Below are 27,985 nucleotides of genomic sequence, written 5' to 3'. Positions count from 1 at the left end.
TTTTTGCATGAAATATGTTTGTTGGAGCTGAAAGAATATAAGATTAATTAATCAAGTTTCTCATATCATTTGTAGAGTACTCTTGGTTATTGCAACTAAAAACTTGCAAAGATTGTTAGCATGGGAGGTTCATCATCGTCAGATAAAGGTGCAGCAGTATCATCACATTTCAGGTATGATGTTTTTCTGAGCTTTAGAGGCTACACAAGACTCAGATTCACAGACACACTCTATCATGCTTTGATCAACAAAAGAATCGACACCTTCAGAGATAGCGAGGAGCTACGAATAGGGGAGGAGCTCGAAGGTTCTCTTCTTGAAGCCATTGAAAGATCAAGGATGTCAATTCTGATACTTTGTGATAAGTATCCAACTTCGCGGTGGTGCCTTGATGAACTGGTCAAGATCATGGAGTGTTCGGAAAATGGAAGAAAGCGACTGGTGTTACCAATCTATTTCAATGTGGCAAAATCAGATGTGCAGTACCAGCTCAATGAATATGCAAAAGCCATGGCTGCTCATGAAGAAAAAGGCAGATACAATCACAAGTTAGAAGCATGGAGGTCAGCTTTGTCTGAAGTAGGCAAGATTTATGGTCAACGCTGTGATCACAATACGTGAGTATAGACCTATACATTACTCTGATAGTCAATTTTATATTATCACCCATTTGATATATAAAGTAGCAGTATAGACCTATACATTATGTTCATCTGGATATTTCTTTTTATTATGTTTTGGTCTTTGTTAGTTCTATTGTAACTTTGTAAGATACGATTCTTTTGTTTGATAGTAGTTTATATATTTGTTTAAAAGAAAAGAAATTAAAATAGAAAGAAATACATATTTAATTTCCACAGCCACATAACCAATTTCCTCTACTCATAAATTGAAGACCAAATTGCACATAGAGTACAGCAAAATCAGAATATTCTAATTTACTCTCTCTCTAATTACCAAGAGCTACTTACTGGTCAGTAAGAAGTGCAAGCTTTTCAGGTTCATAATAATTAGTATCACAATTCATAATATCATCTCTTCCTACAGAAATTAGCATATGTGTAATAAATTAAAAAGATAAGTATAATTCTTCACTTAATAAAACAAAATAAAATTCATGCAAATATAGAAGTAAAAAAAAAAATGTTACAAGACCACATGCAACTGCAATGTCAGACAACTGAACGTGGACTCCATGGCCTACCATTCATTAATAATTTTTGTTTTTTTCTATATTTGGGAAGAAACCAAATAGCCAAATATTCACACTGCAAAAATTATTCCAAAAGGAGGTAGCTAGATGGCTAGTAATTTATGAAATAATATAACCAAACAAAAGTGACATTGAATTTTTAAGACTAATTCTGCATACTAGTAGGTGAAGTATTAAATTACCATGACAAAATCTCAGGATACAAACCACTAAGAGAAAAGGTTTTATTTATAGACTCCAATATGTTTTAATAATTCTGAAGCCAGAAATTTCAATGCTTAGGAATCAAACAAGGCTAAATAAGCAAATACATTTCATGATTCCTCCCTCAATCTACTTTAATTCACTATAGTTTGATACCCTCATATTAATAATAACATGAATTCTAAGACATTTTCATTCCATAGTCAACAAACAAACTACAATCTTCACTGGAATTTGTCCTTTAAGCTAAGAAAACAGGGCATTGAAGAAAAAATAACCAAGTAAAATTCAATAACAAAATATCAGATCTCATATACTTGTTGTTATTTTTCTATTTATAATATATTTATGTAATTTTATATTGGAATGCATTAATTAAAACTGTTATTTTAAAAGTACGATATGAATATAATAATAGCCCTATATATATAATATTACCCAATTAACATTTTGTGCTATATATACTAAATAACAAATAAACACCAAGATATAAACATATAGAATGGGTGGGGAAGGACTAATTAATAAGACTTCTCATACTTCATTAAGCTCTTGATATTGATTTATTAATCATCTTCATCATCAATCATCAAAAGTTTAATTTCCATACTATACATGTGAATTTAAATTCCTTTTACATTATAATAATCAGGTATTGTCATATAGATAAAGTTTTTATTTTAAATATTTATATGAACTTAGAGATAGTAGCATCTAATTAGATATAAGTTTATGAATTATCTCACAATACATAGAATTAAAATTTGTCAAGATGCACTTGGTTAGCTAGGCCTCTAATTTCTTATTAGTTTTTGAGGGAAAATGTATGAATTTAATGTGATCAATGAATTAAGGAAGATTATATAGAGGGTTTCTGACTTTCTGGTATTGGGTATAGTTAGGCTTCATTCCTTTCACTTCAATTTTTGGTATATTGGAATCAAAATGTGGCCTAAGGAACCATGCATGAAAGAGGCACGAGTCTCTTTCTTTCATTGTCTTATTTTCTTATGTTGTTTGATGGGAATAAAGTTTCTTCCTCCATACCCATCTCCTAAAAATAGTGACAAGCATGCTAGATTAAGTTTCCATTTTATACTTTTTCTTTTTCTCTTTGGTTCTGATGACACAAGATTTTTGGTGAATGAGATTCATTATTCTGGCATGGAAAGCATTGATATTTAGTTTCTTTTCTTATTTTGAACATCATCATCACACAGTGTGAAGAAAGAAGAAACAACCACACTCATATCTGAGAGAAGTGAACCGTTGAAAGTTTCAAAACAACTTTATCAGTTAACGTCACTGTTAATTCTTCAAGTACTTGTCTATTGTAACTGATCCATGGAAGCTCCAATTTCAATGGGGACTCCAAGAGGAAGAGCAAGTGGAAGAGGAAGAGGAGGAGGAGTTCTTCTTCTTCTTCCATGTTCTGTTGCATTTTTCTTGTTTTTTAGCACTGCAACTGCTTTGCTTTCTCCCAAAGGAGTAAACTTTGAAGGTAAAACTTGAAACTTTCCTTCATATATGAGCTCAGTATGCAGAATTATGAAATGGGGTGGTGTCTTATTTCTCTATATATCTATATCTCTTTAATGCAGTTCAAGCTTTAATGGGGTTAAAGAACTCACTGGTGGATCCTCATGGTGTTTTGGATAATTGGGATTCTGATGCTGTTGATCCTTGTAGCTGGACTATGATTACTTGTTCTGCAGAGAACTTGGTGATTGGATTGTAAGTTTTTTCTTCATAATCTTCTATTTGAAGTAGAAAAACCAAAACAAGTGTTGAAGTACTAGTTTCTTTGGTTCAAATTGATTAAAATGTTTGCTGAAAATGAAGTTTGGTTTTGCCTTGTGTAGGGGTACTCCAAGTCAATTTTTATCTGGTACTCTTTCTCCAACCATAGGAAACTTAACCAGCCTTCGGATTGTGTAAGTAATTAATCACAATCAGAAAAACACTACAGTATCATTAATTTGATGATTGAAGCTTACAAATTTAGATGAGTGTTCTGGTTTTTTAACTGCTTTTGTGTTTTCTTTTTCAGGATGCTTCAGAATAACAACATAACTGGACCAATCCCTTCAGAGTTGGGAAAACTACCTAAGCTTCAAACTCTTGATCTCTCTAATAACTTCCTCAGTGGTGAAATTCCCCCCTCACTTGGTCACTTGAGAAGTTTGCAATACATGTAAGCTCATATTATATCATATGAGCTATGATTTTTGGAAGCTTATAGTCCTTGATTTTAATGTCTAACTGCTCAAGAGTTTAATTTGCTTAAACTGTTTTCAGGAGGCTCAATAATAACAGTCTTCATGGTGAATTGCCAGAATCATTGGCTAATATGACACAGCTTACTTTTCTGTAATATTCATTGAACTCTTTCTTTGGTTTCTTTTTGTGTATTAATAATTCTATTTTTAAAGTTTTCTCTTATTCTAATCATGGTTATCTTGTTTTTGTGATTATCAATTTCAGTGACTTGTCCTACAACAACATCAGTGGCCCTATACCAAGAATTTTAGCTAAATCCTTCAAGTAATAAATCTCTTTTTCTTGATTATATGGTGCATTTGTTTCTAATAGGCTTCAAGAAACCAAAAATTCAGTACTAACATAAGAGAATGTTCTTATTTTTCCTGTTAATGTTTTTTCAGCATTATTGGAAATCCCCTTGTTTGTACAACTGGAAAAGAACCAAACTGCCATGGCATGACACTGATGCCAATATCCATGAACTTAAATGGTACCGAAGGTAACAATAAGATCTCTCAAGAGTTTCATCTTTTTTACGAATTATTAATTGTGAAATTGTGTCATTGTTTTCATGCTGACATCCATAGTTGTCAGAACCGAACCGATAATCGAATCGGTCAAATTACTGGGTCACTGGATTACTAGTTCAACCGGTGGGTCACTGGTTGAACCGGTTGACTCGGTACTATGCAAATAAAAAATAAAAATAGTCAAAAATTTAAAATTATAATTTAAAATACATATTTTTACTAATATTTTAAGAGTATCAAACTATTCTAAAATAATATGGACCAAAAACAATAAGTATTTTATTATTTTTACTTTATAATAAATATTATAATTATTATTTTAATAATTATTTTGTTATTTTGTTATTTTATTTTTATATTAAAATTATTATTATTATTAAATTTTAATAATTTATTAATTAGTTTATATCTATTATATTATTATATATTACAAGTATTTATTAAAAAACAATACTAATAGATATTATATAATTATGAAAAAATAAATGAATTTATAATTATTGTTAAATAAAAATATAATTAATTTAAAAATAAGTGAATTTATAACTAAATTTAAAGTAGATTAGGCAGAAGAAAATTATTTGATAGAAAATATATATATATATTAAAATTTGCATTAAAATAATGTTACCTTTCCAAGAGGGGAGGGGTTCGAACCCTAGTTTTAACATTTTGTTAAAATTTAACCCCTAACCAGTTCGCACCGGTTTTCAATCTTATGCGATCCAAATATCGGAGCGGATCGGTAGAGGGTCCGGTTCACCGGTTTTCTGGTTGAACCGGCCAGTCCGGTCCGATTTTGATAACACTGCTGACATCAATATAAATGAATGACAAGAAGCTCAATGTATGACTACTGTATGCAGGTGATGAGGGAGGATATAGTAGAGGAGCAAGAGCTGCTTTTGGCAAGAATCCAAGTGGAGCACCTTATTATGTTGGAATAAGTGATCTATCCACAGGAAGAAGAAGAAGAGGAAGAGGAGGAGTAAAACCCCCACCTCCACCTCCTCTTCCTAGTGCTGTTGGCTCCTCCTACAAAAGCTTGCATAAACTCCTTCTTCTCTGTTATGTAGTATTAACATTGTAATTAGAAAAGTTGATATACGAGTAAGAGAAGAGATTGGGAGGAGTAATCAAATCCTATGTATATACTCTTGTTAGTACTATATATATACACTCTTTTGTTATATTCATTTAATTGTTCTCTCGTTTAAATTCATGTTATATGTATTAAAAAATAACTATATAAAATACATATTAAAACAACATATATTTTTTTGAAATCAATATCTTACTATTTATAAAAAAATCTTCATTCATCTTTTTATTATTTTCCTGGTGTTAGAATGAAGACACATATATACAAGACGAATTCTCGCACCTGTTCAAATAAAAATGAGAATGAAGAAAAAATGTTCATTTATTCATTAAATGATGAAATAGGGATGCTATATGTTAGTTATATTCTTAACTCAACAAATATTAGTATTATATTCATCTTGCAGGTTAGATTGGATCAGTTTTAAAAAATATATTTAAAATTCGATCCAATTCATGCGATTTGTTAAAAATATAATCTGAATAAATTTAAATTAGTGCAACTTTAATCGATTTTTAGTTTAAATTAGATTGAATGAACAATTTAATTTGGTTTAGATTTGAACACTGACAGCAAACTCCTCATATTATCACTATTGCTGATAAGCCAGCACAATTATCTATGCCACAGAATTTGGTATAGCTAACAAAGGTTACATATGAAGATAATCAAAAAGTTCAGATAGGTAGCAAGTGAGCTCACACCAAAATATCAGAAAGACAGAGAAAACAGTGGTTGATTTCTTTGATGAACTATGAGTAGTAAGTATGCACTATACAAAAATGTACTGTTGACCAGAAACATCTTATGATACTGTGGTTCTTCATTAATCAAACAGACCTACATAAAAATATAAAATACACTAGCAAGAAAAAAAGGAAAGAAAAAAGAAATGGAAAAGGATCTAGGATTTGATAATGCTCTATAAATTAACATTATCCAGATGTTGGAAGGAAATCAAAAGTAGGAGTCAAGATGTGTATAGGAATGCCTCCTATTATACTGTAGCAAGCTTGCATAAGTCCTATCCCAGATTCCAATATACATACACTCATCATCAGGACTAAGAGTAACACCAGAAATTTCTCCGAAGAAATCGATCTCTTGCCTTTCACTGTAATCTGCCTTCGTACTATAAACATGCACAAAATCTGCAGGCTCAGCGACCACCATGAATTGACCATCAGCCGAAAATCGAATAGACCGGGTTGCTCCAAGATTACCGACTAGAACGGCAACTGGAGATGATAAGTTTCTTACATCCCATACTCTGCAAGTCTTATCCTGATTCCCCGTTGCAAAGACACGTCCATCAGGATGCCATGCAGAAGCAAAAGAGTAGTCTCGATGACCAACGAGAGATGAGACGGTCTAAAATAATAATCAAACAATTCACAAAGATGTCAGTTGAAGCTGCTTCCTTAACTCTTGGCACAATATGAAGTGACGACGTAGTATTCACTTTCACTATATCTCTCTATACTACATAGCAATTGTAACTTCATAGCAAATTGAAGGATTTGATCCATTGCAAGGAAAATCAAAATACCATCAACCAGGACAAAATCAATTGAAAAGTTCAATAAATAAATACATAATGATATGAACTATGTACCTTCCCATTGTGATGATCCACTAGCAATCCATCTAGATGATCTCCAACAACAATCATTAGCTTACGGTCTGGACTGATTGAGGTGTGCTGCATCAAAAGCAGATAGTTAGGAATCAAGTTCATATGAAATTGCGATTAAAACTAACTCAAACAGTTGAAGTTCATGGTGAAGCAAGAAAACTCATAAGATAATCTGATGAACATCGATGGAAGTATAACTAGAGAGTGAGCTGAGAAGTAATTAAAAAGAAGAGATGACAAGGAAAAAAATAAGTTGCATCAGTTAGAATACTCAAAGAGTGCTCACATTAACTGCCCAAGGGAACTGAGTGTGATTCAAAAGCTGGAAGCTTTCTACGTCATACTCTCTCACGCCACAATCATTATTGGAAGCTAAAAAGTGAGTTGCACCGCTGCAAAAGTTCTCATGTCAAACAATGCTCCAGGGTGAATGGACAGTTCAGTATGATACTCAAAATATGGCATATAATACCTCAAGCTGTCATATATGTCAATTGCATTTGTTATAGCATTATCATCGTGGGTGACTCTCGTACAAAAGCTTACTCCCTTCTTGTCCAAAAACTGCATTCAATATAAGCATTATAAACTCTGATCAACAATTTCTTCAGAGCAAAACTGGAAAAACAGTATGTACAACCAATACAATTGGCAGCCAAGAACAAGATGACACCACTATCAAGAGAAACAGGGAAAACTATAACCAAAAGCACAGAAAAATGAATATATGTAACCCATATACTGATAATAATTCATACAGCTTGGCATTGAATATATGACCAGTTAAAAGAATAGTAAAGGAGTAATCCTCAATGAATAGATAGAGTGACCTCATCTTTAATGAAGTATCAAGAGGCCAAAACGATATGCATATAATAAAGTCCCAAAGTATGTCGACTTACCTTACAAGTAAGTTCTCCTTGGAAGCCTCCGGCGACAAGAAAATTATCCTTGACAGCCAGAGTACTAATCTGGGTCTGTGAGAATCCTTCCAACAGACTTCCTGCATGTTTCTACAAAACCAAAGGATGCATAGTGTAAAGGACAAAACTATTAATGTATATGAAACTAAAGCTAAAATCATGAATATTAAACAAAGTTGTGTAAGAGATTTCATTACCTCACTTGGGGCTACGTGTCCAGCAAAATTTATTATCTCCGACAAATTGCCGCTTAATGATGACCAATGCATGACCGAGTAATTGGAGATAAGGTAGACATCGTGTTTTGAAGTAGCCCATACTAAGTTTCTCAACTGAATCCGACAAAAAATGAAACACATCATCACCCATTAGGCTTGAAAAGTAATTAATAAACTGCCCAAACCTACATCAATAAAACCATATACTAAAAAAAGAAGCAACAATAGAGTGTTAAATGCAAATTGATAAATGTTTGAATCTTTATGTATATAGCAACAAAAACAACTTTAATCCAATTTCTAAACATACCGGTACAGCATTCAAAGGGCTAGATAAAACAGTAATAGATTTGAAGATCATCGGTTTTCTTTCCTCAATAATGAAATACCAACAAGTGAAATAAAATCATATGAAGAAATGCAGCTGTACAAGACAAGACTGCCAAACAAGTACTGCAGAACCACCAAATATTATGTATATATTGAATCTATAGCAGCTTATATCTTTCACAACTGATTAATTAGTGGCTTTCATCAAGAATTACATTCATTTTTTAACTTTTCAGCCATGTACTCTCCTCAAGCAACACTACAATACTTATCAACAATACAACAAACATAATAGGAATAAAATCAAGTAGCAACAAGGTCCGAGCACCATGTGAAAAATCAAACAAACCTGAAAATGAAGGATGGTAGGTTTAACCATTCTTGTATTATAGAAAAAATCATAGTATTTTCCACCCTTCACAGACCTTTTGCAATCCTGAGAGACAAAGAAACAAAATTTACTTCTGCATCTTTCCCTGCCCCCCATAATCCCAAAGGAAAAGGGTTTGATAAAACAAAAAAATATTAAAAAAAAAGAAACCTCATTTACAGCATCCCCAGAAGCAGGAATATTCTCATAATTCTTATACTGTTCAAGCCTTGTAACTCTGTAACTATCTCTTGATATGTTCAATCTATCCCACTGAATACCCTGAATGTCTTTTCCCTTCCTTGCTTGTGCAGCTGATGTATCAGTTACCTTAGTGAGCTGCAACAATCATCAAACACCTTATGAGCATGAAAACAAATAGCCCCTTTTTCTCTTAAATAAACAAATTAAAAAAAAAAAGTTTTTATATGAACTCGATGAATAACTGAGAGGGTTCAAAGAAAGAGAAACAGAAAAAGAAAAGGGGTTACCATCTCATACTCATCAAGAGCATCATCGTCGGCAACACCACCATCAGCATGGTTGTTTTCATCCATTTCATCAAAGAAATCTTCTTCTTCTTCCATGGCATCAAATGGGTACAAGTGATTGTAGGACATGGTGGTGTGAGTGCCTTCAAGTTCAAAGCTTGGGCCTACTTTAGCACTTGCACACTCTGGTTGGTTTTTGGGCAACAGCATTAATAGAAAACTATGTTCTAAATAATAAAAAAAAAATAGTAATTTCACATTCTACTTACTTTAAAATTATTTGCCAAAAGATATTTATACTTATAATTCAATAGAAAAAATATCTAGAGTGATTTTAGTATCGAAGTTGAAGTTCCTAGTTTACCCTTCCTAATAATAATAATAATAATAATAATAATAATAATAATAATATCTTTAGTTCATACTAATATTCGATATATAATATTATAAAAATAAATTATTCTCTAATTTAGCAAATAATTATATTAGTTAAATAACTGTAATAGGTCAATTATAAAGGTGATAAGAGATGGTCGATCAACTAAAATTAATAGATACAATATAAAAACAAAAATTTGTATAAACCAATCAATTATTTGCTTAAAAATGTATTATTTGAAATAATTTTATATACACTAAAAAAATACTAAATTAATTCTTATATATGTAGATATCTATATATTTTTTAATAAAATAATCAATCACAAAAATAATTAAATCTATAATTAAGAAAAAAATATTTATAAGATATTAAATATATAATTTTATATATAATAATTAATAATAACTGATATTTAGTGTATGAATAAATAGTTGTATTTAAAAACGGTGGATATTTTTAAAAGAAGGGACTAGTAAGTAGAACTTTTTATTTTTAATATTAGAGTGGTAGTAGTGTTTTTTTAAAATATGGATTATTGTGGTGTTATTTTTAAATGTGGAATCGTTTAACGAAGCAGAAATCGGACCATCCAATTTATTAGAAGTACATAAATCGGACCGTCCGATTTGTGAGAGGTACATAAATCGGACCGTCCGATTTGTTTTAAAAAAAAAATAAAAATTTTAAAGTACAGAAATCGGACCCTTTGATTTATATACTTTCTACAGTTTTAAAAAACACCAAAAATTATAATATTAGAGTATATCACCTCTTTTACATCTGTTACCAAAAAAATTAGCCCTAGTAAGTAAGTAAGCAAGTAAGTGGCAAAAATGAAATAAAATGAGAAGATAAGATGAGAGAATGTGGGGTAAAGCAGGAGATTTTGGTATAATACCATAAGGCACGCAATGGGAATTATAGCTTTGCGAATTGCGATGGAAAAGAATGAATGAATGAATGAATGAAAAAAAGGGAAAGGAATGAGGAAGCATGTGTTAGTGTTATTGTTATGTGTGGTTGAAAAGAGAGATGATGACCCCTCTTGTGGGGCACTTGAATGGGTCTTGTGATGTCTTACTCTTACTTTTTTCTTTCTACACTCATCAAATATTTGTGGCCCCCACTAATTTATATTAGTAGTAACATTATTATATTATAAGGTCTTATATACGTTCCTTATCATGATTTCATTTTTTATTATTTCTCGTTGCTATCTTGTGTTCGTCTTTTCATGCCAAGTTTGAAGCATGAAACATTGTTATTTGCTTTTATAATAATTCATGTTAGTGGTGAAGTATCGTCTAGGTAAATTACACAATATTATATATATAATTGTAATAGATCGAAATCGAGAAAAATGTGAGGAGTAATTTATCTTTCTAGATACTAATTTAGTTTTTTAATAGATTTTGCATCAAGCTGACTTGAACAAATAGAAATAGAAATTCTTAAACTATGATGATTTAAAAAGGGATGTTGTCTGCCATTTAGATTTCTGTAAATAGAATTTGGAGGGGAAAAAAGGAAAAATTATTCTTAAGGACACCTAACAAGAGTTAATTATTAAATGAGATTATTTATATTTAAATTATTAAAAAGGATCTATTGGGAAAATATTTAAGTAGAAGAACCAAATTTATATTATAAATAAGCAACAATATCTTTATATTAATTTTCTCGATTTTTGTTCCTTCTTCGACTTCAAAATTGTATAATCAATCCTTTTTTTTTCCTGCAAGGAATCATCTATATGAGTAGAAGTTGCATGAGATACACAAATAATTAAAGTTATAATTTAAAAGTAATTAAAGTATTATTTATCAATTATATTAAATATATACAAAATTAACTATTAATATAAAATATACATTGAGATACAAAATATATATTAAAAATAAATTAAACTATATATAAATTTGCCAATGAGTTATAATTCAAATAACATAATCTCCTTATACTCAATTAAGAATTGCGGGTTCGAGTCTCCTATCTTTGGTAAAAAAAAATAAAAATAAAAAAACTATATATAAATTTACTAATAAAAAAAATTATATATGTATTTATATACAAATATATAATAACTAATATATATAATTTTTTTTATTTTACTATTTTACCATTTTTTTATTTTAGAAAATCCATACAATTCTCCATACAAATGTTTCAAATAATCTTTCACGTTCTGCCTGCACCACCACATTTAGAGTATTATTATCTATATCTATCTATAATTTCTTTAAATATTTTTAAATAAATCCTTAAAAATTTAAATATAAATAATCTCTTTAACAATTAAACCTTATTAATGGTCCTTAAAAGTAATTTACTTATGTTCCGAGATTTCTTCTGGAAAGATTAGTATGGACTTGACTAAAAGTGATGTAAAAGTAAAACAGTAAAAGAGAGCTCTCTAGATAAGGATGGCTCCGCTAATGATACCTCATACCTAGATATTTAGTTGATTACGAACCGTGAATGTTTCGGTTGCTTGTGAGAGTAGCAATCTGTTATTGAATTGCATTTATTTTGACTTGGAACTTTAGATTTGGCTTTAATAATAATTGGAAGCTTCTACACAGCAATGTTAACAAGCACGAGATATTAAAATACATACATTTTATAAATCTGGTATGCGGCCGCCGCCAATCTAGAACATGAGACTTTTAGGGCGAATGATCTTTGTAGTTGAACTACATATTGAATTGAATTGAGGACTAAAATAAATCAAGTGGGGATATCTTTAGAAACATGACCTGAATCTATGCTACAAATTAAATTAAATTACAGAAACAATTACACTAACTGTGGATGAATTTTTCACAGCTTCTTTTAGCTTTGAATTTGATTTATGTCAGGATAACATGAATTTCAATTACACAAGGGGAAGACAAATCTCAAACTCTCAATTGACACACACAGAAAATTAGACTTGAGCATGAAGATTTCCCTCAATAAGCAATCTTTTGCATATAATACAGAAATCTGAAACAACTACCCCAGAACAATATTATGTAGGATCAATATGTTTTTTTTAGCTGGGATCCAATGCTTCACTGTCCTCATTCATCTTGTAGATATCTCGTTACTTTATTGTCTAGAGTAGTTCAATTTTTTTGGCCATAGCAGTCAATTTTATCTACAAGGATGTTTGGTTCAGGGATAAAAATGGAGTGGAATTTTCATGGATGACCTCCACGTATCCTCATTTTGCAGACTAACTAACCACATACTAGTAATGCTCATAATTTGACAATGAACATTTTAGAGGATGAACTCTTCACGAGTGATGAAAACTTTGCTAGAGGATAGAGGTGATTTCCACAATGTGTTTCTCCTCTAACTTAAATTTCAAGCAACTGTAATAATGTGTAGATCTACAAAGGTTTCACTTTACATACCTCAACGACAAATCCACAATCCATGAGCAATAGTAGCCATGCTCTCTGCTGTTCGGAGAGACGATCCCTTGGGCCTTTCACTTCAACAAGCTTGGCTTCACCGCTGTATTCTCCATTGAAACGCCATAGCAGCAAATCAGGCATTCCACTAGACCAGCTCCGATAGTCTTGAGTAAGAAGTTCACAAAGAGAAGCCAAACAATGGCCCCCGACGCAAGTAACAGCAGCACGTAGCTCGTGTAAGGTATGGCGGTCCCAATTAACCCCTCTACAAGCCGTTCCATTATGGGTTTCCCATGACTTTATTAGACATTCCTCAGCCATGCCATCGCGAATTTTCCGCAGATGGGATTCTATGCTACTCTTTCTCACTGAATAAAAGCTATCGGTACCCAAATCCAAAGGAGCATTCTGTAAATTCAAAGACATTTCATCGGTTTAATAAGCAAACCTATATGCGGTTTTATAATAAATAGACAATACAAAGTGCCCAACACCACAAATTATTAAGTAAAAATCAGTAGGGTTAATCACCAGAGGTGACAATTACAAAAGGAATAGACATGGTGAAGCAAAACGTAGCGGTAGAAATATATATACAGCATCATGTTAGGAAAAAATAGAAGTTTGATTCATCTTAAAATTATCAAAAAATATGTACCTGAAATCTAGTATAGAAGACATTTGGCACATCAGCAAATATGACATCCCACATTAGAAGCCCAAAAATGGTTAACCAAATGCCACTCTCTGTGTGGACACCTTGCCATCCACCTCCTTCCCCGGCATAATAATACAAAGCAAGTTCTTCAACTCCACATTGCTCTCCCTCTTCATTGTAGAACCTGCTCTTTGCTCCCAAATCAGAATTTATGGGTCTCCCTTGAACATAAACCTGAACCATTATAGCAGTCACAATGACAATGAGTGACAAGGTCATTAATGATTAATTTGACTTGATATGCAACAAGCAAAAAGTAAATCAGAAATCAGAACCATGGAATAATAAAATAAAGCAATTACCTCAGGGATCTTCCTCATAGCAGACCTTGAAAAACTAGGAACTTTCCATCGCCTTGGTGGTTTTCCTAAGCGAACAACTCGCCTTTGCAATGCCATTCTTGAACCAGCACGTACCCAGGGATCCAGCAACCCATTTTCAGCAACTTGAAGGCTCTCCTCAGTGTAGCCAAGGTGCTCCAGGTCAACTGATAACCTCAATGTCCAATACCCTCTTCTTACATCACAAGTGAAACAATTTAGCAGCCACTTTAGTAGGTCAATTGCATCCCTATACCTGGGAAACAGACACCACTCCTATCAACATCTACTGCAACATGGTCATGTCTATGTAACCACTAATAACAGTTACACGCTCCACATAGTATTCAATATTCATACTGCAGAAGCAAGAAGACTCCCCATGAGCACAAATGTTTTAATATTAATTCTAGTAGCTGGATTGTTGAACATAATTATGCCCATCAAAAAACTATGGAAGACATTTGCTAAACATCAAATTATCTTAAGATGAAGGATAATGCAGGGGTAATTATTCCAATCATAAGTTTTTTAAGACTTATAGCCAAAGCCCAACAAATTCATATAGGTTTTATGTGCAGCAACATTATACATTCATTTTGCCGGAATCCAGATTAGATTACCTAAATAAAATACCTGCGTTCTTGCTCAAGAAAGGATATCCCTAATATGACGACCTTGGAGTAAACCCATGATGCAGTAAATAAATGGCGGATTGTAATTACAGATTCAGAGGTCAAGTACTGGATGGGTAAAGCAGCAGATATATGAGATTCAGCAATCTTTATACACCTCAACACTGTGTCAGTTCTATTTGCACCAAGAGCTTCATCCATAATCTGGGCCACTTCAATGGCCTGCATAACTAATGTCATACAAAATAGTGGAAGAAACAGAAGGCCATTAGCATATCTGAACTCAGACATGTACCTCTTCATATGAGAGCAGATCCCTGCGATTTGAAAAAACTGACTCCGATAAGATGCAGTTGTAAGTTGGATACTTCACTTTTCCCATATCAACCAACAGAAAGGACGAGAGATCCTGCTCTCCATTTAAGAAGAAAAGTCTCTGCAGAAGCAATACCATTTACATCAGACATAAACCCAATGAACTTTATTCCGCAATTAAGTAATAGAAACAACAGATGCACCTCAGTACGCCATATGAGAGATTCAGCTTTTGAAGAAATTCTAACACAGGAGCCAGTTCTATTCATAATCATAATGGATAGGCCAGGACTGATCCAAACAAAAACCAGGTGTTAAATCAATTAGTAATTTAGTCACAAAGTATGGATACTATATGTTTGAATACCATAGTCCATCTGCATATGTAGAAACCAGAGATGACACGAGATCTTGCTTCTTCATCCCACGACCACAACTCTAAGACATCAATAGAATATAATTAATTCATAGATAGCCCATTAGAGAACTTAATTATTTGTGGGACAGCAAATTACATATGGGAGATGCATTACCACCTGGCTAATACTACTGTACTAACATATAAATAGAGAAAACACAACAGAATGTTCAAATGTTTGGCCCGTATCTGTCCACATGGTATCTTTGACTATGTAGTCATCAGAAGCCAATCATCAATTTTGGAGCACACCTATGGAAACAACCATATTTAGGAGGATCCATCCAAAGTGCTCCACATATTTATAAAAGAACGCACATGGACAGTATATTCAGGATATCATGGATCTTAAAATAGCAATTTATTTCTAACCTTTTCAAGCATACGCCAAATTTCGCGTAGCTCAGAGACAGATAGTATATTCAAGATATCACTCACATCACTTTCAGACAGTTGATGTGCTTCTTCCATAGAACACATATATCCCTTCTCTGAAAATGGATCGTACCAAAAATGCAGGTACGAAAGTAGTAGTAAGAAGAGCTTGGAGTATAGATAGAGAAACAATAAATATCATACTAATTAATTATATATAATTACCATCGAGTTCCTTGACTGCCTTGTGAACATCCATTATTTCAGGATATGATATACTAGACATGCGAAACCAAGGACCTGCATTATAACCAGATATTAATAACATATGAACTCCGAAAGACAAAATAACAACATTATTAGCAAGGCAAGCAAATTACAACATGGGTACATAAAATTACATCGAGAAGAGCATCTACACATATAGACAATAAAATCAAACAATGTTACAGCTGCATAAGATGCATCTCCTTTGGAAACTTAGGTAGAGTAAAATACTCATAATGATTTTTACAGGACATCCCTGACCAAGGATATGTTGCAGAAGAAAACTGTTTCAATCTGTTTATGCCCCTTTTGGTTTTCAGCACGACTTTTGTAACAAAGCTCCAACATGAGCAATTAAAAAGCTAAACTCTGTATATGGGTTCATTTCTCCAAGAAGGTTCTACCTTTTCACCATGGTTAACAAAGCCTACATATATTTTGGCACCACTATCCCCCATTTAACAGAAATTATAGGGGAAAAAAAGAGAAAATCAAGTAATCAGCTACAGAAGAGAGCAACTTATAACAAAAAGGAGAAGTTAAAATTATCAATATCCAAATAATGAATGAGTAGTTGATAAAATTAGAAATAGTCAAATAACCTTTTCTGGTGTATAGCCGAATAAAAATCCTCTGACTGTCATTTGAGAGTAAAGTGAATGACTCTGTCAATGGATGAGACATGTTTAAACTATCTGATGAAAAGGTTGAAAGAAAAGGTAAGTCTCAACAATTAATATTAATACCCAGATAGGTTTTTTCATCTTCTGTTAGAAGGTGAGTATTATTTCTTAACACCTCTTGTAGCATAAGACAAAAATTCAGCTGATACTTTGCAGATTGAGGTGGATTCCTGCTTACAGATTGAGCTTTTCTCCATAAGCAATTAAATGTCTCATCTCCATAGTTTCTTTCACCATCCGATGTTCTCTGGAGGCGAATTGGGACATTTTCAAGAGAATTCTCAGGAACAGAAATGACACTTCCCTGGAACAAATCCCAATGAGTACAATTATGAGAACATGAAGCAAGTATTTCAACAAAATTTACTATTGGCTCCTCAAGTTCAGATAGATTTGTTAATATTTCAAATTTGAGCTCAAACTGTTTACCAGAAAACGAAAGCCATACTCGTCAACTAGAGGAGATATATATTGTGCTAGCTCACGGGGGAGAAAACCTAATAACTTACAGCCTGCAGAATCCGAAGACACAACCTGAGCCCAAAAGGAGTAACCAGTTACTTAAACTTGTACATAGTGGATAATTTCGTAAAATCGGAACCGACACTATTAAGTCAGATAATCTGATCCTACGTGATATGCTGGGTGATGTCATAAGATGGAGTACTTGATTGTGGCATGTGCTCCATTTGTGCATAAAAGCAATATCCATCAAATATATTGAACATAAGTTGCAAACCTTTATGGCATTGGAATCCTTAACATTATAAGGGTCTCTTGAAAGAGCAATGGTAAGACCAGGAGATATCTCCTCACGATCAGCATATCTCCGGCCAACAATAAAAGTATCAAGTGTAGCTTCAAATGTGTCAGGTTTACAATCATCCATTGGCAATTCAGCCATCTCATTCTTCGGGCAAAAGGATGAGCTGCTAACCATACAATCAATCTCGCTATCAATGAGCAGGCTTTCCTTTCCAGTCAATTCTTCAGATCCACTATCCTCAATTTCCTCCCGAGCAATTGTTTCAGGTGGTGACAGTGGTACAATACCCGGATTGTCTGACTCAACCAACTCATCAGGAACAATTTTGACTTTGGATAATACAGGGCTGAAGTTTAACTGAAGGAGGGTGCGTTGCGTTAGTTTCCGCTTAGTTCCTCGCAACAGACAAGCATCTGAGAAACATAAACCGACATGAGACCTTCATACTTGGAGGATATTCAAAGTTCAATCAATCAAGCAACCAAATCAAAGACCCAAAGTCAAAAACCACATACCCAAATGAGAATTGATCTCATTGTTATTCCCAGGAATCTTAGACCCACAAACGGGACAATCTACAACACTACTTGAAGACAGTGCATTCTCATGCTCATTATCCCCAAAAGACTTCAATCGTTTCAAGTCATCATCCTTCCCCAACTGAATTCCAGAACCGCTATTATCAGAACAAATATCAAAGCAGCTCTGAGAACAAGCAAATTAAAATAAGTTAAGAACAAACATTTGTATCTACATGACCAAATAATCGAATCATCATTCACCATAAAGTTGAAAATGCAAAGGCAAACAGAATTTAAGGACATGTTAAATTGTGAGATGCTACTTGTCTTGGGAGTTCAAAGTTCAAACAGTTGGTGGGCATTAATAGTTGATATTAGAAAGATAAAGGAAATGGAAAAGTGAGGTAATAGGATGGTATGCCTGGTTAGGAGGAAGGGTTTGGGAGAGAATGGAATGGCGATTGGGAAGGAAGCGACGCCGTTTTCCGATCAAACGAACCAAGCTTTCTCTTCCAGTCAGCATCTTAATTCGCCACTGAATTACAGCAACATCATCATGATCAAAGGTGAATAAAGCGCGCCGAAGAGTTTCAACTTTCAACCTTTCAGGAACCCAAGGAAATGAAAACCCTCACACTTTACAGTTCCCGCGTACCACACTTATATTTGCGCCCATTTTTTTTTATCGAAAATGTTTGCTAACTAAAGAAAATCAGTCAAAAATAATCATAATTTGTCTTGTTTAATATTTATTAATTGTTGCGACAATTAATAAATGCTAAATAAAATAAGTTCTGACTGTTTTTTTTGTCTTTTTAATATTTTTTTTTTGATAAACTTTTTCTTTTTTTATTGGGTGAACAGATCAGTGATTTCATCATCTAAATCTATTATTTTTTTTCACAATAGTAGGTAATTTTTTTGTCAAGTAAAATGGAGATAATATATCTCACAATTTAACAATCTAATGATAATATATAGTGGATATTACAATGAAGATGGCAAAAATATCTTTCTATAAAAATATTTTGGTTAAAAATATGGTTTATTTATTTAGCCACACTTTAAACAAAAATAATATTTTTATAAATATCAAAATCTAATCATACAATTTATCATCTAAAAATAAAAAAATATATTCACATAAAAATAATTATAAAATCTTTATTGTAGCATCGACCGTATATATAATCTGAGATACAAGTCATATATAAAACTCGTCATGGAATATATACTGTTTGATAATATTATTTACTTAGTTTTTAGTATAATCGATATACGTAATATGTAAAACTCTTGTTAAATTACTATTTGCGTTTATAGGACTAAATCAACGAGCAGTTAAATAAATATGATACGACAATATTTAAAAATTCCAACTCCAACACCAACATGATAACTATGAATATTTATGATTATCATTATCATCATTATGAAATTATTATGTTATATTGTAATTAAGCACTTTAGCCCCCAAGATGGAGAACTAATATTTCAATTTATCTATTTATCTATTCTTCTATTCTTAATATACTTAATATATAAAAATAGATGTATAAATTTACCTATATTATTTATAAAACATTTTTTTCTTTTTACTAATATTATATTAGTAACATCACTTACTTAGTAAAATTTTAGAATTAATCACTCAAATTTTGTCAAATTAATTATTATTTTCAACTCAGCAAAAAATAAAATATACAAGTAATAAAAAGGGATAAATACGATTTTGATCCCTAAAATTTAGCGCTAGAATCGATTTCGTCCTTCTTCTAATTTTGGATTTAAAATCGTCCTTAACATTTTATTTCGTATTAAAATCGTCTTTTTATTTTTTTGGACAAAAATACCCTCACCATTACCAATATAATTACCTCTTCCACCACCACCACCACCAACTGCCACTCCACCACCCTTATCAACATCATCATCGCCATCATCATCATCATCAACACCCACTGCCACTCCACCACCACCAACACCACCACCAACGCCGCCGCCGTCCCCCTCCCCCCTTTCCCCTTCCCCTTCCCCCTCACTGCCTCCCCCTTCCCCCCACCCAGCGTCCCACCCGTCCCCTCCCCGTCTGCCCTTCCCCCCACCTCCACCTCCACCTCCACACAGAGAAGCAGAAACAGAAAATAAACAAATCATAAACAGAAAGTAACAATAATATTCCACAAATCAGCAACAAATCAGCAACAATAATTCAGAAATCAATTAACAAACTTCTTCCATCAACAGCAAACAATTCAGAAATCAAGAAATTCAGAAATCAAAACCAACAACTCAAAACCAACAATGATTTAACAAATCAAGAAGCAGAAGAAGCAGAAGACGAAGCAGAAACAAAAATCGAAGCAAGAAGCAGAGGCGGCGAGCAGCAGCGGCGAGGCGGCGACCAGCAGCGGAGCGGAAGCTGACGACGACGAGGAGGTCACGGCGGCGACCTCCCTGTTTCTCCCCCCCCCCCTTCTTTCTCTCTCCACCCCCGATAGCGTGGTGAGGACGACGGCGGCAGCGCGGCGAGGACGCGGTGGTGATGAAGGCGCGGCGGCTCCAAGCCCGTGACCCCCTCACTCGCGATCTATCTCTCTTCGTGGTTCTGCTCACGATGGCACGACGCAAAAGGCGCGATGGTGGCGGCGACTGAAGCACGAATGGCGGCGACAGGGTCTGACGGCAGCAACGCGAGCTGCTCCCTCCCCGGCGCCATCCCCCTCCCCCATCCCCTCCCCTCCCCTGCCCCTGCACCTTCGTATACCCCCACCCACGCGTTTTCTTCCCCCCCCCCCCCAAAACACGCGTTTGGTTTTTTTTTTTTATAAATTTTATTATTAAAATAGGAATAGGGGTAGTTTAGGAATTAAATTAAAAATTTTAATAAAAAGAACAATTTTAAAAAAAAAAATATTAAGAATGATTTTTGTTCATACCCTGGCCCAATAATAAAGGTCCAGGATCCAAGCAAAAAGGCCCAACCCAAAGGGTTGGCCCTCACCCAGCACCAGCCTTCATCCCCAGAAGTCGGTGCTGAACACGACCTGCTCCAAAGAAGTCGGATACGAGGGTTAGCTGGCAGATAACACTCATTCGAATGAGTAACTGCCCCTAGAAACTCTCTAACCACTTCATAGAGCCATATCGTAACCTCCCTAAGATATGGGAATGGTTATCCGCCTAAAAAGGTGGCACTACTTCAGCGGTAGTTATTGGTTCACCACTATAAATACACTGACCATTCAGGTATCACTAAGTTCCAAGACTCTCTAACCTGCTCACACTCTTGCTAACTTAGGCATCGGAGTGTCTTTGCAGGTACCACCCCCCATTCTCTCTCACATACAAGTCGGACGGAGGAACACCGAGTACCAGGTCCACTCGAAAGCCACCTCCTTCATACGTTTGGGCCAACCAACGCCATCCGGCCCATTAATCTCCGGTTACCCACCGTAACATTGGCGCCGTTGCCGGGGACCCGAGAGATCAACCAGTGATGGCGGATAGATCCCCTGAAGAGGGTTATGTGGAGACAGATTCTGACCACGAGAATCTGAACACTGGAAACAATGAGGCAGACCAGACCCTTCACCAGGAAGCCAATGATCAACACAGGGAAGGCACCTCCGGAATCAAAAACCCGAAGGTAAATTCCTCGGAGGGGCGCGAATCAGAAAAAGAAGGACCATCCCACGCAATGGAGCTCATGGGATTAGTCCACAGTCGCCTCGAGCAGCTAGAACAGGAACGGTAACGACAAAAGGAAACCGAAAAGAACCTAAAAGAGGGGATGGAGCGACGAAAAGAGTTAGAAAGAAAACTCTTAAAGTTAGAATCCTCCCTCAAAGGTCAGAACTCCCACGACGGTAGAGAAGATTCGCCCTTAGGGGAGAAAGATCCTTTTAGCGAGGACATAATGAGGGCAAAAGTTCCGAGAAACTTTAGAAGCCCCGATATGGACCTCTACGACGGAACCACTGATCCAAAGCATCATTTGGGCAACTTTAAAAGTCGGATGTATCTGGCTGACGCTTCTGACGCTACGCGATGCAAAGCTTTTCCGACAACCTTGTCAAAGGCAGCGATGAAGTGGTTCGACAGCCTCCCTCCGAGGTCAATTACCAGTTTTGAAGACCTCTCAAGAAAGTTTTTGATGAGGTTCTCCATCCAGAAAGACAAAGTAAAACATGCACCAAGTCTCCTGGGAATAAAACAGGAGGTCGAGGAGTCCTTACGGGCCTATATGGAAAGGTTCAACAAAGCATGTTTGGAGATTCAAGACCTGCCCACCGAAGCAGTCATCATGGGGCTAGTCAATGGTCTTAGAGAAGGTCCCTTCTCACAGTCCATATCAAAAAGACACCCCGCCTCTTTAAGTGATGTACAGGAAAGAGCTGAAAAGTACATCAATATGGAAGAAAATGCTAGGCTAAGAGAACCGAGTTGGCGACCTGGTCACCCTCCCTCAACGAAAGAGAGGGAGAGGGAAGCTAAGAAGAAGGAAGAACTCGGCCTCGATAGGCCAAGAAAATATCATTCTTATACTCCACTGAAAGTTCCTGTAGTGGATGTATACAGAGAAATTTGCAATACCGAAAGGCTGCCTCCTCCCAGGCCCATTAAAAATAAAAGAGGAGGGAGCCGCGGTGATTACTGTGAGTACCATAAAATATATGGGCACTCCACAAACGACTGTTACGACCTTAAAAATGTGATAGAAAAACTGGCCAGAGAAGGTCGGCTTGACAGATATCTCATAGAAAGGTCGGACAGTCAGGGAAAAAGAAAGCGAGATGATATGGATAGAAGAGACCCACCACCACAAACTCCGGAGAGACATATCCATATGATCTCAGGAGGGTTTGCGGGAGGGGGACTCACAAAATCCTCTCGTAAAAGACATCTCAAGAGAGTTTACCAGGTCGAAGAGGGGTCCTCCGACCTTCCAACCATTTCATTCACAAAGGAAGATGGGCGAGGAATAATCCCTGGGCACGACGACCCAGTGGTAATTACCATGATCCTGGCAAATGCCCATCTACACAGAACACTAGTAGACCAAGGAAGCTCAGCGGACATCCTCTTCAAGCCCGCTTTCGAAAAACTAGGGTTAGATGAGAAAGAGTTAAGAGCCTACCCCGACACCTTGTACGGATTAGGCGACACGCCAATAAAGCCACTAGGATTTTTGCCCCTCCACACCACCTTTGGAAAGGGGGAGAAATCAAAGACTCTGAGTATAGACTTCATAGTCATCGACGTAGGGTCGGCCTATAATGCTTTAATCGGCAGAGCTACCCTTAATCGACTCGGAGCGGTGGTATCGACGCCCCACCTCTGCATGAAATTCCCGACCTCAGCGGGGATAGCAACGGTAAGGGGAGATCAGAAGCTGGCAAGGAAATGCTACAATGAAAGCCTAAACCTGAGAGGAAAAGGCAAAGAAGTTCACACAATAGAGCTCGGGGGAGCAAGGATTAAAGAAGAGCTGCGACCCCAGCCCAGGGGAAAAACCGAGGAGATTCAGGTCGGCGAAGAGGAAGGAAAAAACACTCACATGGGAGCCAACCTAGGGGAAACCCTAAGACAAGGGTTGACTAAGCTCCTAAGAGATAATTCCGATCTCTTCGCCTGGAAGGCCTCCGACATGCCTGGGATAGATCCCGAGCTCATGTCCCACAAGCTTTCGGTCTACTCGGGATCTCGACCTGTGCAACAACGAAGATGCAAGCTCGGCCCAGAGCGAGCTCTAATAGTAGAGGAGCAAGTACAAGCGCTCCTAGAAGCCGGTTTCATCAGAGAAGTCAAGTATCCAACATGGCTAGCCAATGTAGTGCTAGTCAAAAAACAAAACGGTAAATGGAGAATGTGCGTCGACTATACCGACTTAAATAAGGCATGTCCCAAGGACCCTTATCCACTACCAAGCATTGACGCCCTAGTAGACTCTAGCTCGGGGTATCAATACTTGTCGTTCATGGACGCCTACTCAGGGTATAACCAAATCCCGATGTATGAACCAGACCAGGAAAAAACATCATTCATCACGCCCAGAGCTAACTTTTGCTACGTGGTCATGCCATTTGGATTGAAAAATGCAGGGGCCACATATCAGAGGCTGATGAATAAGGTGTTTGCCCCTCACCTAGGGAGCTTAATGGAAGTGTACGTCGACGATATGCTGGTAAAGACCAAGAAAGAAGTCGACCTCTTGTCTGACCTTTCACAAGTCTTTAACACCATAAGGTTGCACGGGATGAGACTAAATCCTGCAAAGTGCGCCTTCGCGGTGGAGGCAGGAAAATTTCTAGGATTCATGCTAACACAAAGAGGGATCGAAGCCAATCTCGACAAGTGTAGAGCTATCCTAGAAATGAAAAGCCCGACTTGTTTGAGGGAGGTCCAATAGCTGAATGGCCGACTAGCAGCTCTCTCCAGATTTTTGGCAGGATCAGCACTAAGATCCCTTCCACTGTTCTCCCTATTGAGAAAGGGACACCAATTTGAATGGAATCCCGAATGCGAGGAAGCGTTCCAGGAGTTCAAAAAGTTTTTGAGCCAACCTCCTATTTTGACCCGACCTGTAGCCGGAAAAGACCTCGTCCTATACCTATCCGTGGCAGACAAGGCTGTCTCAGCGGCCTTGATAAGAGAAGACGAGGACGGTCAACATCCGATCTATTTCATCAGTAAAGTTCTACAGGGCCCTGAGCTAAGGTATCACAAATTAGAGAAGTTCGCTTACTCCTTAGTGATAGCCTCTCGAAGGCTACGGCCTTATTTTCAAGCTCACACAATAAGAGTCCGCACGAACCAACCCATGAAGCAAATCCTCCAAAAGACGGACGTTGCAGGAAGAATGGTTCAATGGGCAATAGAGCTCTCCGAGTTCGACTTGAAGTACGAAACTCGGCCGGCGATTAAAGCCCAGTGCCTCGCCGACTTCATTGCAGAATATGCAGGGGATCAAGAGGATAAACCAACTACGTGGGAACTCTACGTAGATGGATCCTCCAACAAAACAGGAAGCGGCGCAGGCATAATATTAGTAGATGAAAGGGGAACCCAGATAGAGGTCTCCCTCAAGTTTGAATTCCCAGCTTCAAATAATCAGGCAGAATATGAAGCCTTGATTGCAGGATTGAAGCTGGCAGAAGAAGTCGGTGCAATAAAGGTAATGGTATACAGTGACTCTCAAGTGGTGACCTCCCAAATAAGTGGAGAATATCAGGCAAAAGACCCAAATATGAAGAGATACTTGGAAAAAACTCCGGAGCACCTTGGGCGTTTTGCAGAAACCGAGGTCACACACATAACTCGGGACCTAAATAGCAGAGCAGACGCCCTATCCAAGTTAGCAAGTACCAAGCCAGGAGGAAATAACAGAAGCCTGATCCAAGAAACTCTCCAGGAACCCTCAGTGGTAAAAATGGAAGACAAACAAGAAGTCTTTGAAGTGGTCGGATTAAACCTCGGATGGATGAACCCCTTGGTCGAATACCTGAAATTCGACATCCTCCCCAAGGAGGAAAAGGAGGCCAAGAAAATCCGAAGGGAAGCACAACACTATACCTTGGTGAAAAATATTCTCTATAGAAGGGGGATATCAACACCATTGTTAAAGTGTGTACCGACCTCAAGAGCCACTGATGTATTAGAGGAGGTACATAGTGGAATCTGCGGGAACCATCTCGGAGCAAGGTCATTAGCCAGAAAGGTGATCCGGGCTGGATTCTACTGGCCAACCTTGCAGAAAGATGCCACAAACTTTGTGAAAAAATGCCAACCGTGTCAAATGCATGCAAATTTCCACGTGGCCCCCCCAGAGGAGCTCATCAGTATCACCTCCCCATGGCCCTTTGCAAAATGGGGAATGGATTTGTTAGGTCCTTTTCCCCAGGCGCCAGGACAAGTCAAATACCTAATAGTGGGAATAGATTATTTCACAAAGTGGATAGAAGCAGAACCACTGGCCACCATCACTGCACAAAGAAGTCGGAGGTTCCTCTACAAAAATATAATCACAAGGTATGGGATACCTTATTCCATTACCACAGATAACGGAACCCAGTTCACCGACTCCACCTTTAGAAGCCTAGTAGCCAGTATGAACATCAAACACCAGTTCACCTCAGTGGAACACCCACAAGCCAATGGGCAAGCCGAAGCAGCCAACAAAGTCATACTGGCAGGGCTGAAGAAAAGATTACAAGATGCGAAAGGAGCTTGGGCTGAAGAGCTCCAACAAGTACTATGGGCTTACAGAACAACCCCCCAATCCGCCACTGGAGAAACACCCTTCCGACTAGTTTATGGCGTAGAAGCCATGATCCCAATAGAGGTCAATGAGCAAAGCCCAAGAGTGATTTTCCACGACGAGATCGGGAATATACAGGGGCACAAAGAGGAGCTCGACTTGCTCCCCGAAATCCGAGAAGAAGCCCAGATAAGAGAAGCAGCGTTGAAGCAAAGGATGACCGCGAGATACAACAAAAAAGTCATTCGAAGGAGTTTCACCCCAGATGACTTGGTCCTAATCAGAAACGATATTGGAGTCAACAAATCAGGGGAAGGAAAGCTCGCTGCTAATTGGAAAGGACCATATAAGATCAACGAGGTCTTAGGAAAGGGCTATTATAGGATAACCGACTTCGACGGCAACGAGTTACCAAGATCATGGCATGCTTGTAATATGAAAAGGTACTACAGCTAAAAGCGAACCCTACTCCCTGATGTACTCTTTTCCCAATTTCATGATTTTTTCCCAAAATCAAAGGGTTTTTTCTGAAAAGGGTTTTTAACGAGGCATCATAGTAGGGGCTAAGGGAAAATAAATTATCAAAAGCCCTTAGTAGCAATAAGGTACCTCCACAATTAATAAAGATCTCTTTCAATTTAAATATCTCTTTTAAATTCCCTTTTTATTCTCTTTCTACGAAACGCGCCGATTTAAGCTCGACAAAACGTGAAAATCCCATGAACCGACCTAGATGGTCGTCAGGATAAAACGACGAGGTACAAGTCGGCGTAAAGAGGCTATAGAAGTCGATCATGATAAACTCGGGAGCAGTCCGACTCATAAGTCGGAATGCGAAACCGAGTAAAATTAAAATGAATCGCAAAAGTAGCCTAAGTCACGAAAAACTCAATAAAACGAAATTGAGTACTAGGAATAACAAAAAGAGATAGGAAAAGACTAAGAAAAAGTTGTAAGGCTGCCTTGAGGATCAAAGAGATTCAGAAAAGCAGGCAAGCCCCAAAGAAAAGGTTTTTCCAGAAAAGATCAAAGAGTCAAAAGAACCACGAACAGAAAAGCATGCGCGCATAAGGTAACTCAAAACCCTTATCCAAAAAGGGCATTTATTTAAAACACTAAATTAAACCCTCATTAAAAAAAGGGTATCATAAATTGTTTTGTTTACGGCCTTAAAAGGCCAAAAATTGTTCAACATCAACAAATAAATATAAAGAGTTTAAAAAGGGGGGGGGGTCCACAGGCCGGACCCCCAATAGCCAACAAAATCACTTCTTTGCAAGAGGATTAGAAGGATCACCACCACCAGGACCAGGAGTTGGAGAGAAAGTCGGAGGAGCAGCAGAAGAACTCGGAGCGTCCTTAGAGCGAGGAGGGGACTCTATGATCCTCTGCCCCCGAGTCTTCAAATCAGACTCAGACTCCACCACGGGGACAGGAGGATCCATGATGGCACCATCAATAACAATCTTATCAGGGTCTAAAGGAGAAAGGTCCAAGTCAGGAGCAATAACTCCGACCTGCTCCTTAAAAATCCTCCAAGCCTCATCAACACCATCCACAATAGAGTCCTCCAACTCGGTATAGGCCTTCCGAGCATTCAGCAAGTCATTCTTTACAGACACAAGATCAGCAAATAAACTGT

At 36.7% G+C, this 27,985-nt stretch overlaps 4 protein-coding genes across 8 annotated transcripts in view; 2 read left to right on the top strand and 2 right to left on the bottom strand.

Moving 5' to 3' along the window:
- The first annotated feature begins 75 nt into the window (after window positions 1-75).
- Window positions 76-712, top strand: LOC148577134 (TMV resistance protein N-like). 2 transcript variants are annotated; one of them, XM_088503329.1, is made up of 2 exons: window positions 76-173; window positions 270-712. In XM_088503329.1, exons 1-2 carry the CDS (start codon window positions 121-123, stop codon window positions 619-621), a joined length of 405 nt encoding a protein of 134 aa, XP_088359455.1. In that variant the 5' UTR covers window positions 76-120; the 3' UTR covers window positions 622-712. The 2 variants fall into 2 exon arrangements, with proteins under 2 accessions (XP_088359455.1, XP_088359454.1); XM_088503328.1 differs by having other exon boundaries at window positions 82-173; window positions 255-712.
- A 1,628-nt stretch (window positions 713-2,340) lies between these two features.
- Window positions 2,341-5,383, top strand: LOC107635614 (protein CLAVATA3 INSENSITIVE RECEPTOR KINASE 5-like). The gene is made up of 8 exons (XM_016339132.3): window positions 2,341-2,918; window positions 3,019-3,151; window positions 3,280-3,351; window positions 3,468-3,611; window positions 3,716-3,787; window positions 3,902-3,961; window positions 4,081-4,178; window positions 5,076-5,383. The coding sequence occupies exons 1-8, from the start codon at window positions 2,762-2,764 to the stop codon at window positions 5,297-5,299; spliced, it is 960 nt and encodes a 319-aa protein (XP_016194618.1). The 5' UTR covers window positions 2,341-2,761; the 3' UTR covers window positions 5,300-5,383.
- A 639-nt stretch (window positions 5,384-6,022) lies between these two features.
- Window positions 6,023-27,985, bottom strand: part of LOC148577127 (putative WD repeat-containing protein C2A9.03) — a 99,927-nt gene continuing 77,964 nt past the window's right edge. Inside the window, exons 1-10 of one of the 3 annotated variants that reach the window (XM_088501502.1) lie at window positions 10,560-10,656; window positions 9,280-9,464; window positions 8,960-9,127; window positions 8,768-8,854; window positions 8,068-8,202; window positions 7,850-7,960; window positions 7,420-7,511; window positions 7,234-7,339; window positions 6,927-7,013; window positions 6,023-6,682 (exon numbers count right to left, since the gene is read on the bottom strand). In XM_088501502.1, coding sequence (XP_088357628.1) covers window positions 6,269-6,682; window positions 6,927-7,013; window positions 7,234-7,339; window positions 7,420-7,511; window positions 7,850-7,960; window positions 8,068-8,202; window positions 8,768-8,854; window positions 8,960-9,127; window positions 9,280-9,464; window positions 10,560-10,656 — 1,482 coding nt within the window. In that variant the 3' untranslated portion in view covers window positions 6,023-6,268. Of the gene's footprint in view, window positions 6,683-6,926; window positions 7,014-7,233; window positions 7,340-7,419; window positions 7,512-7,849; window positions 7,961-8,067; window positions 8,203-8,767; window positions 8,855-8,959; window positions 9,128-9,279; window positions 9,541-10,559; window positions 10,657-27,985 lie in introns of those variants that run through there. The other 2 variants (XM_088501503.1, XM_088501504.1) reach the window with 2 other exon arrangements.
- On the bottom strand, window positions 12,458-18,736 carry LOC107635617 (fanconi-associated nuclease 1 homolog). 2 transcript variants are annotated; one of them, XM_016339136.3, is made up of 15 exons: window positions 18,505-18,736; window positions 18,078-18,267; window positions 17,536-17,975; window positions 17,226-17,330; window positions 16,860-17,100; window positions 16,716-16,778; window positions 16,072-16,146; window positions 15,844-15,962; window positions 15,421-15,491; window positions 15,257-15,344; window positions 15,034-15,174; window positions 14,740-14,960; window positions 14,086-14,359; window positions 13,724-13,957; window positions 12,458-13,473 (listed from the first exon to the last, which is right to left on the bottom strand). In XM_016339136.3, the coding sequence occupies exons 1-15, from the start codon at window positions 18,604-18,606 to the stop codon at window positions 13,039-13,041; spliced, it is 2,799 nt and encodes a 932-aa protein (XP_016194622.1). In that variant the 5' UTR covers window positions 18,607-18,736; the 3' UTR covers window positions 12,458-13,038. The 2 variants fall into 2 exon arrangements, with proteins under 2 accessions (XP_016194622.1, XP_088357624.1); XM_088501498.1 differs by having other exon boundaries at window positions 14,740-14,942.

Source organism: Arachis ipaensis, chromosome B1 (genome assembly GCF_059453495.1).
Source record: "Arachis ipaensis isolate K30076 ecotype BB chromosome B1, ASM5945349v1, whole genome shotgun sequence".
In the NCBI taxonomy this organism is placed as follows: domain Eukaryota; kingdom Viridiplantae; phylum Streptophyta; class Magnoliopsida; order Fabales; family Fabaceae; genus Arachis; species Arachis ipaensis.
Note: the sequence above shows the minus strand (reverse complement) of the source record. Positions and strands in the feature narration are given on the sequence as shown.

Excerpts from the sequence above, each read along its gene's own strand:
- LOC148577134 (XM_088503328.1), top strand. The coding sequence starts at position 121 with ATGGGAGGTTCATCATCGTCAGATAAAGGTGCAGCAGTATCATCACAT. Across the intron at positions 174-254 it reads GCAGTATCATCACATTTCAG|AATCGACACCTTCAGAGATA; the intron begins GTATGATGTTTT and ends GATCAACAAAAG.
- LOC107635614 (XM_016339132.3), top strand. The coding sequence starts at position 2,762 with ATGGAAGCTCCAATTTCAATGGGGACTCCAAGAGGAAGAGCAAGTGGA. Across the intron at positions 3,152-3,279 it reads GAGAACTTGGTGATTGGATT|GGGTACTCCAAGTCAATTTT; the intron begins GTAAGTTTTTTC and ends TGCCTTGTGTAG. Across the intron at positions 3,352-3,467 it reads TTAACCAGCCTTCGGATTGT|GATGCTTCAGAATAACAACA; the intron begins GTAAGTAATTAA and ends TTTCTTTTTCAG.
- LOC107635617 (XM_016339136.3), bottom strand. The coding sequence starts at position 18,606 with ATGCTGACTGGAAGAGAAAGCTTGGTTCGTTTGATCGGAAAACGGCGT. Across the intron at positions 17,101-17,225 it reads AGTATGGCTTTCGTTTTCTG|GGAAGTGTCATTTCTGTTCC; the intron begins GTAAACAGTTTG and ends GATTTGTTCCAG. Across the intron at positions 13,958-14,085 it reads CTATGAGGAAGATCCCTGAG|GTTTATGTTCAAGGGAGACC; the intron begins GTAATTGCTTTA and ends ATAATGGTTCAG.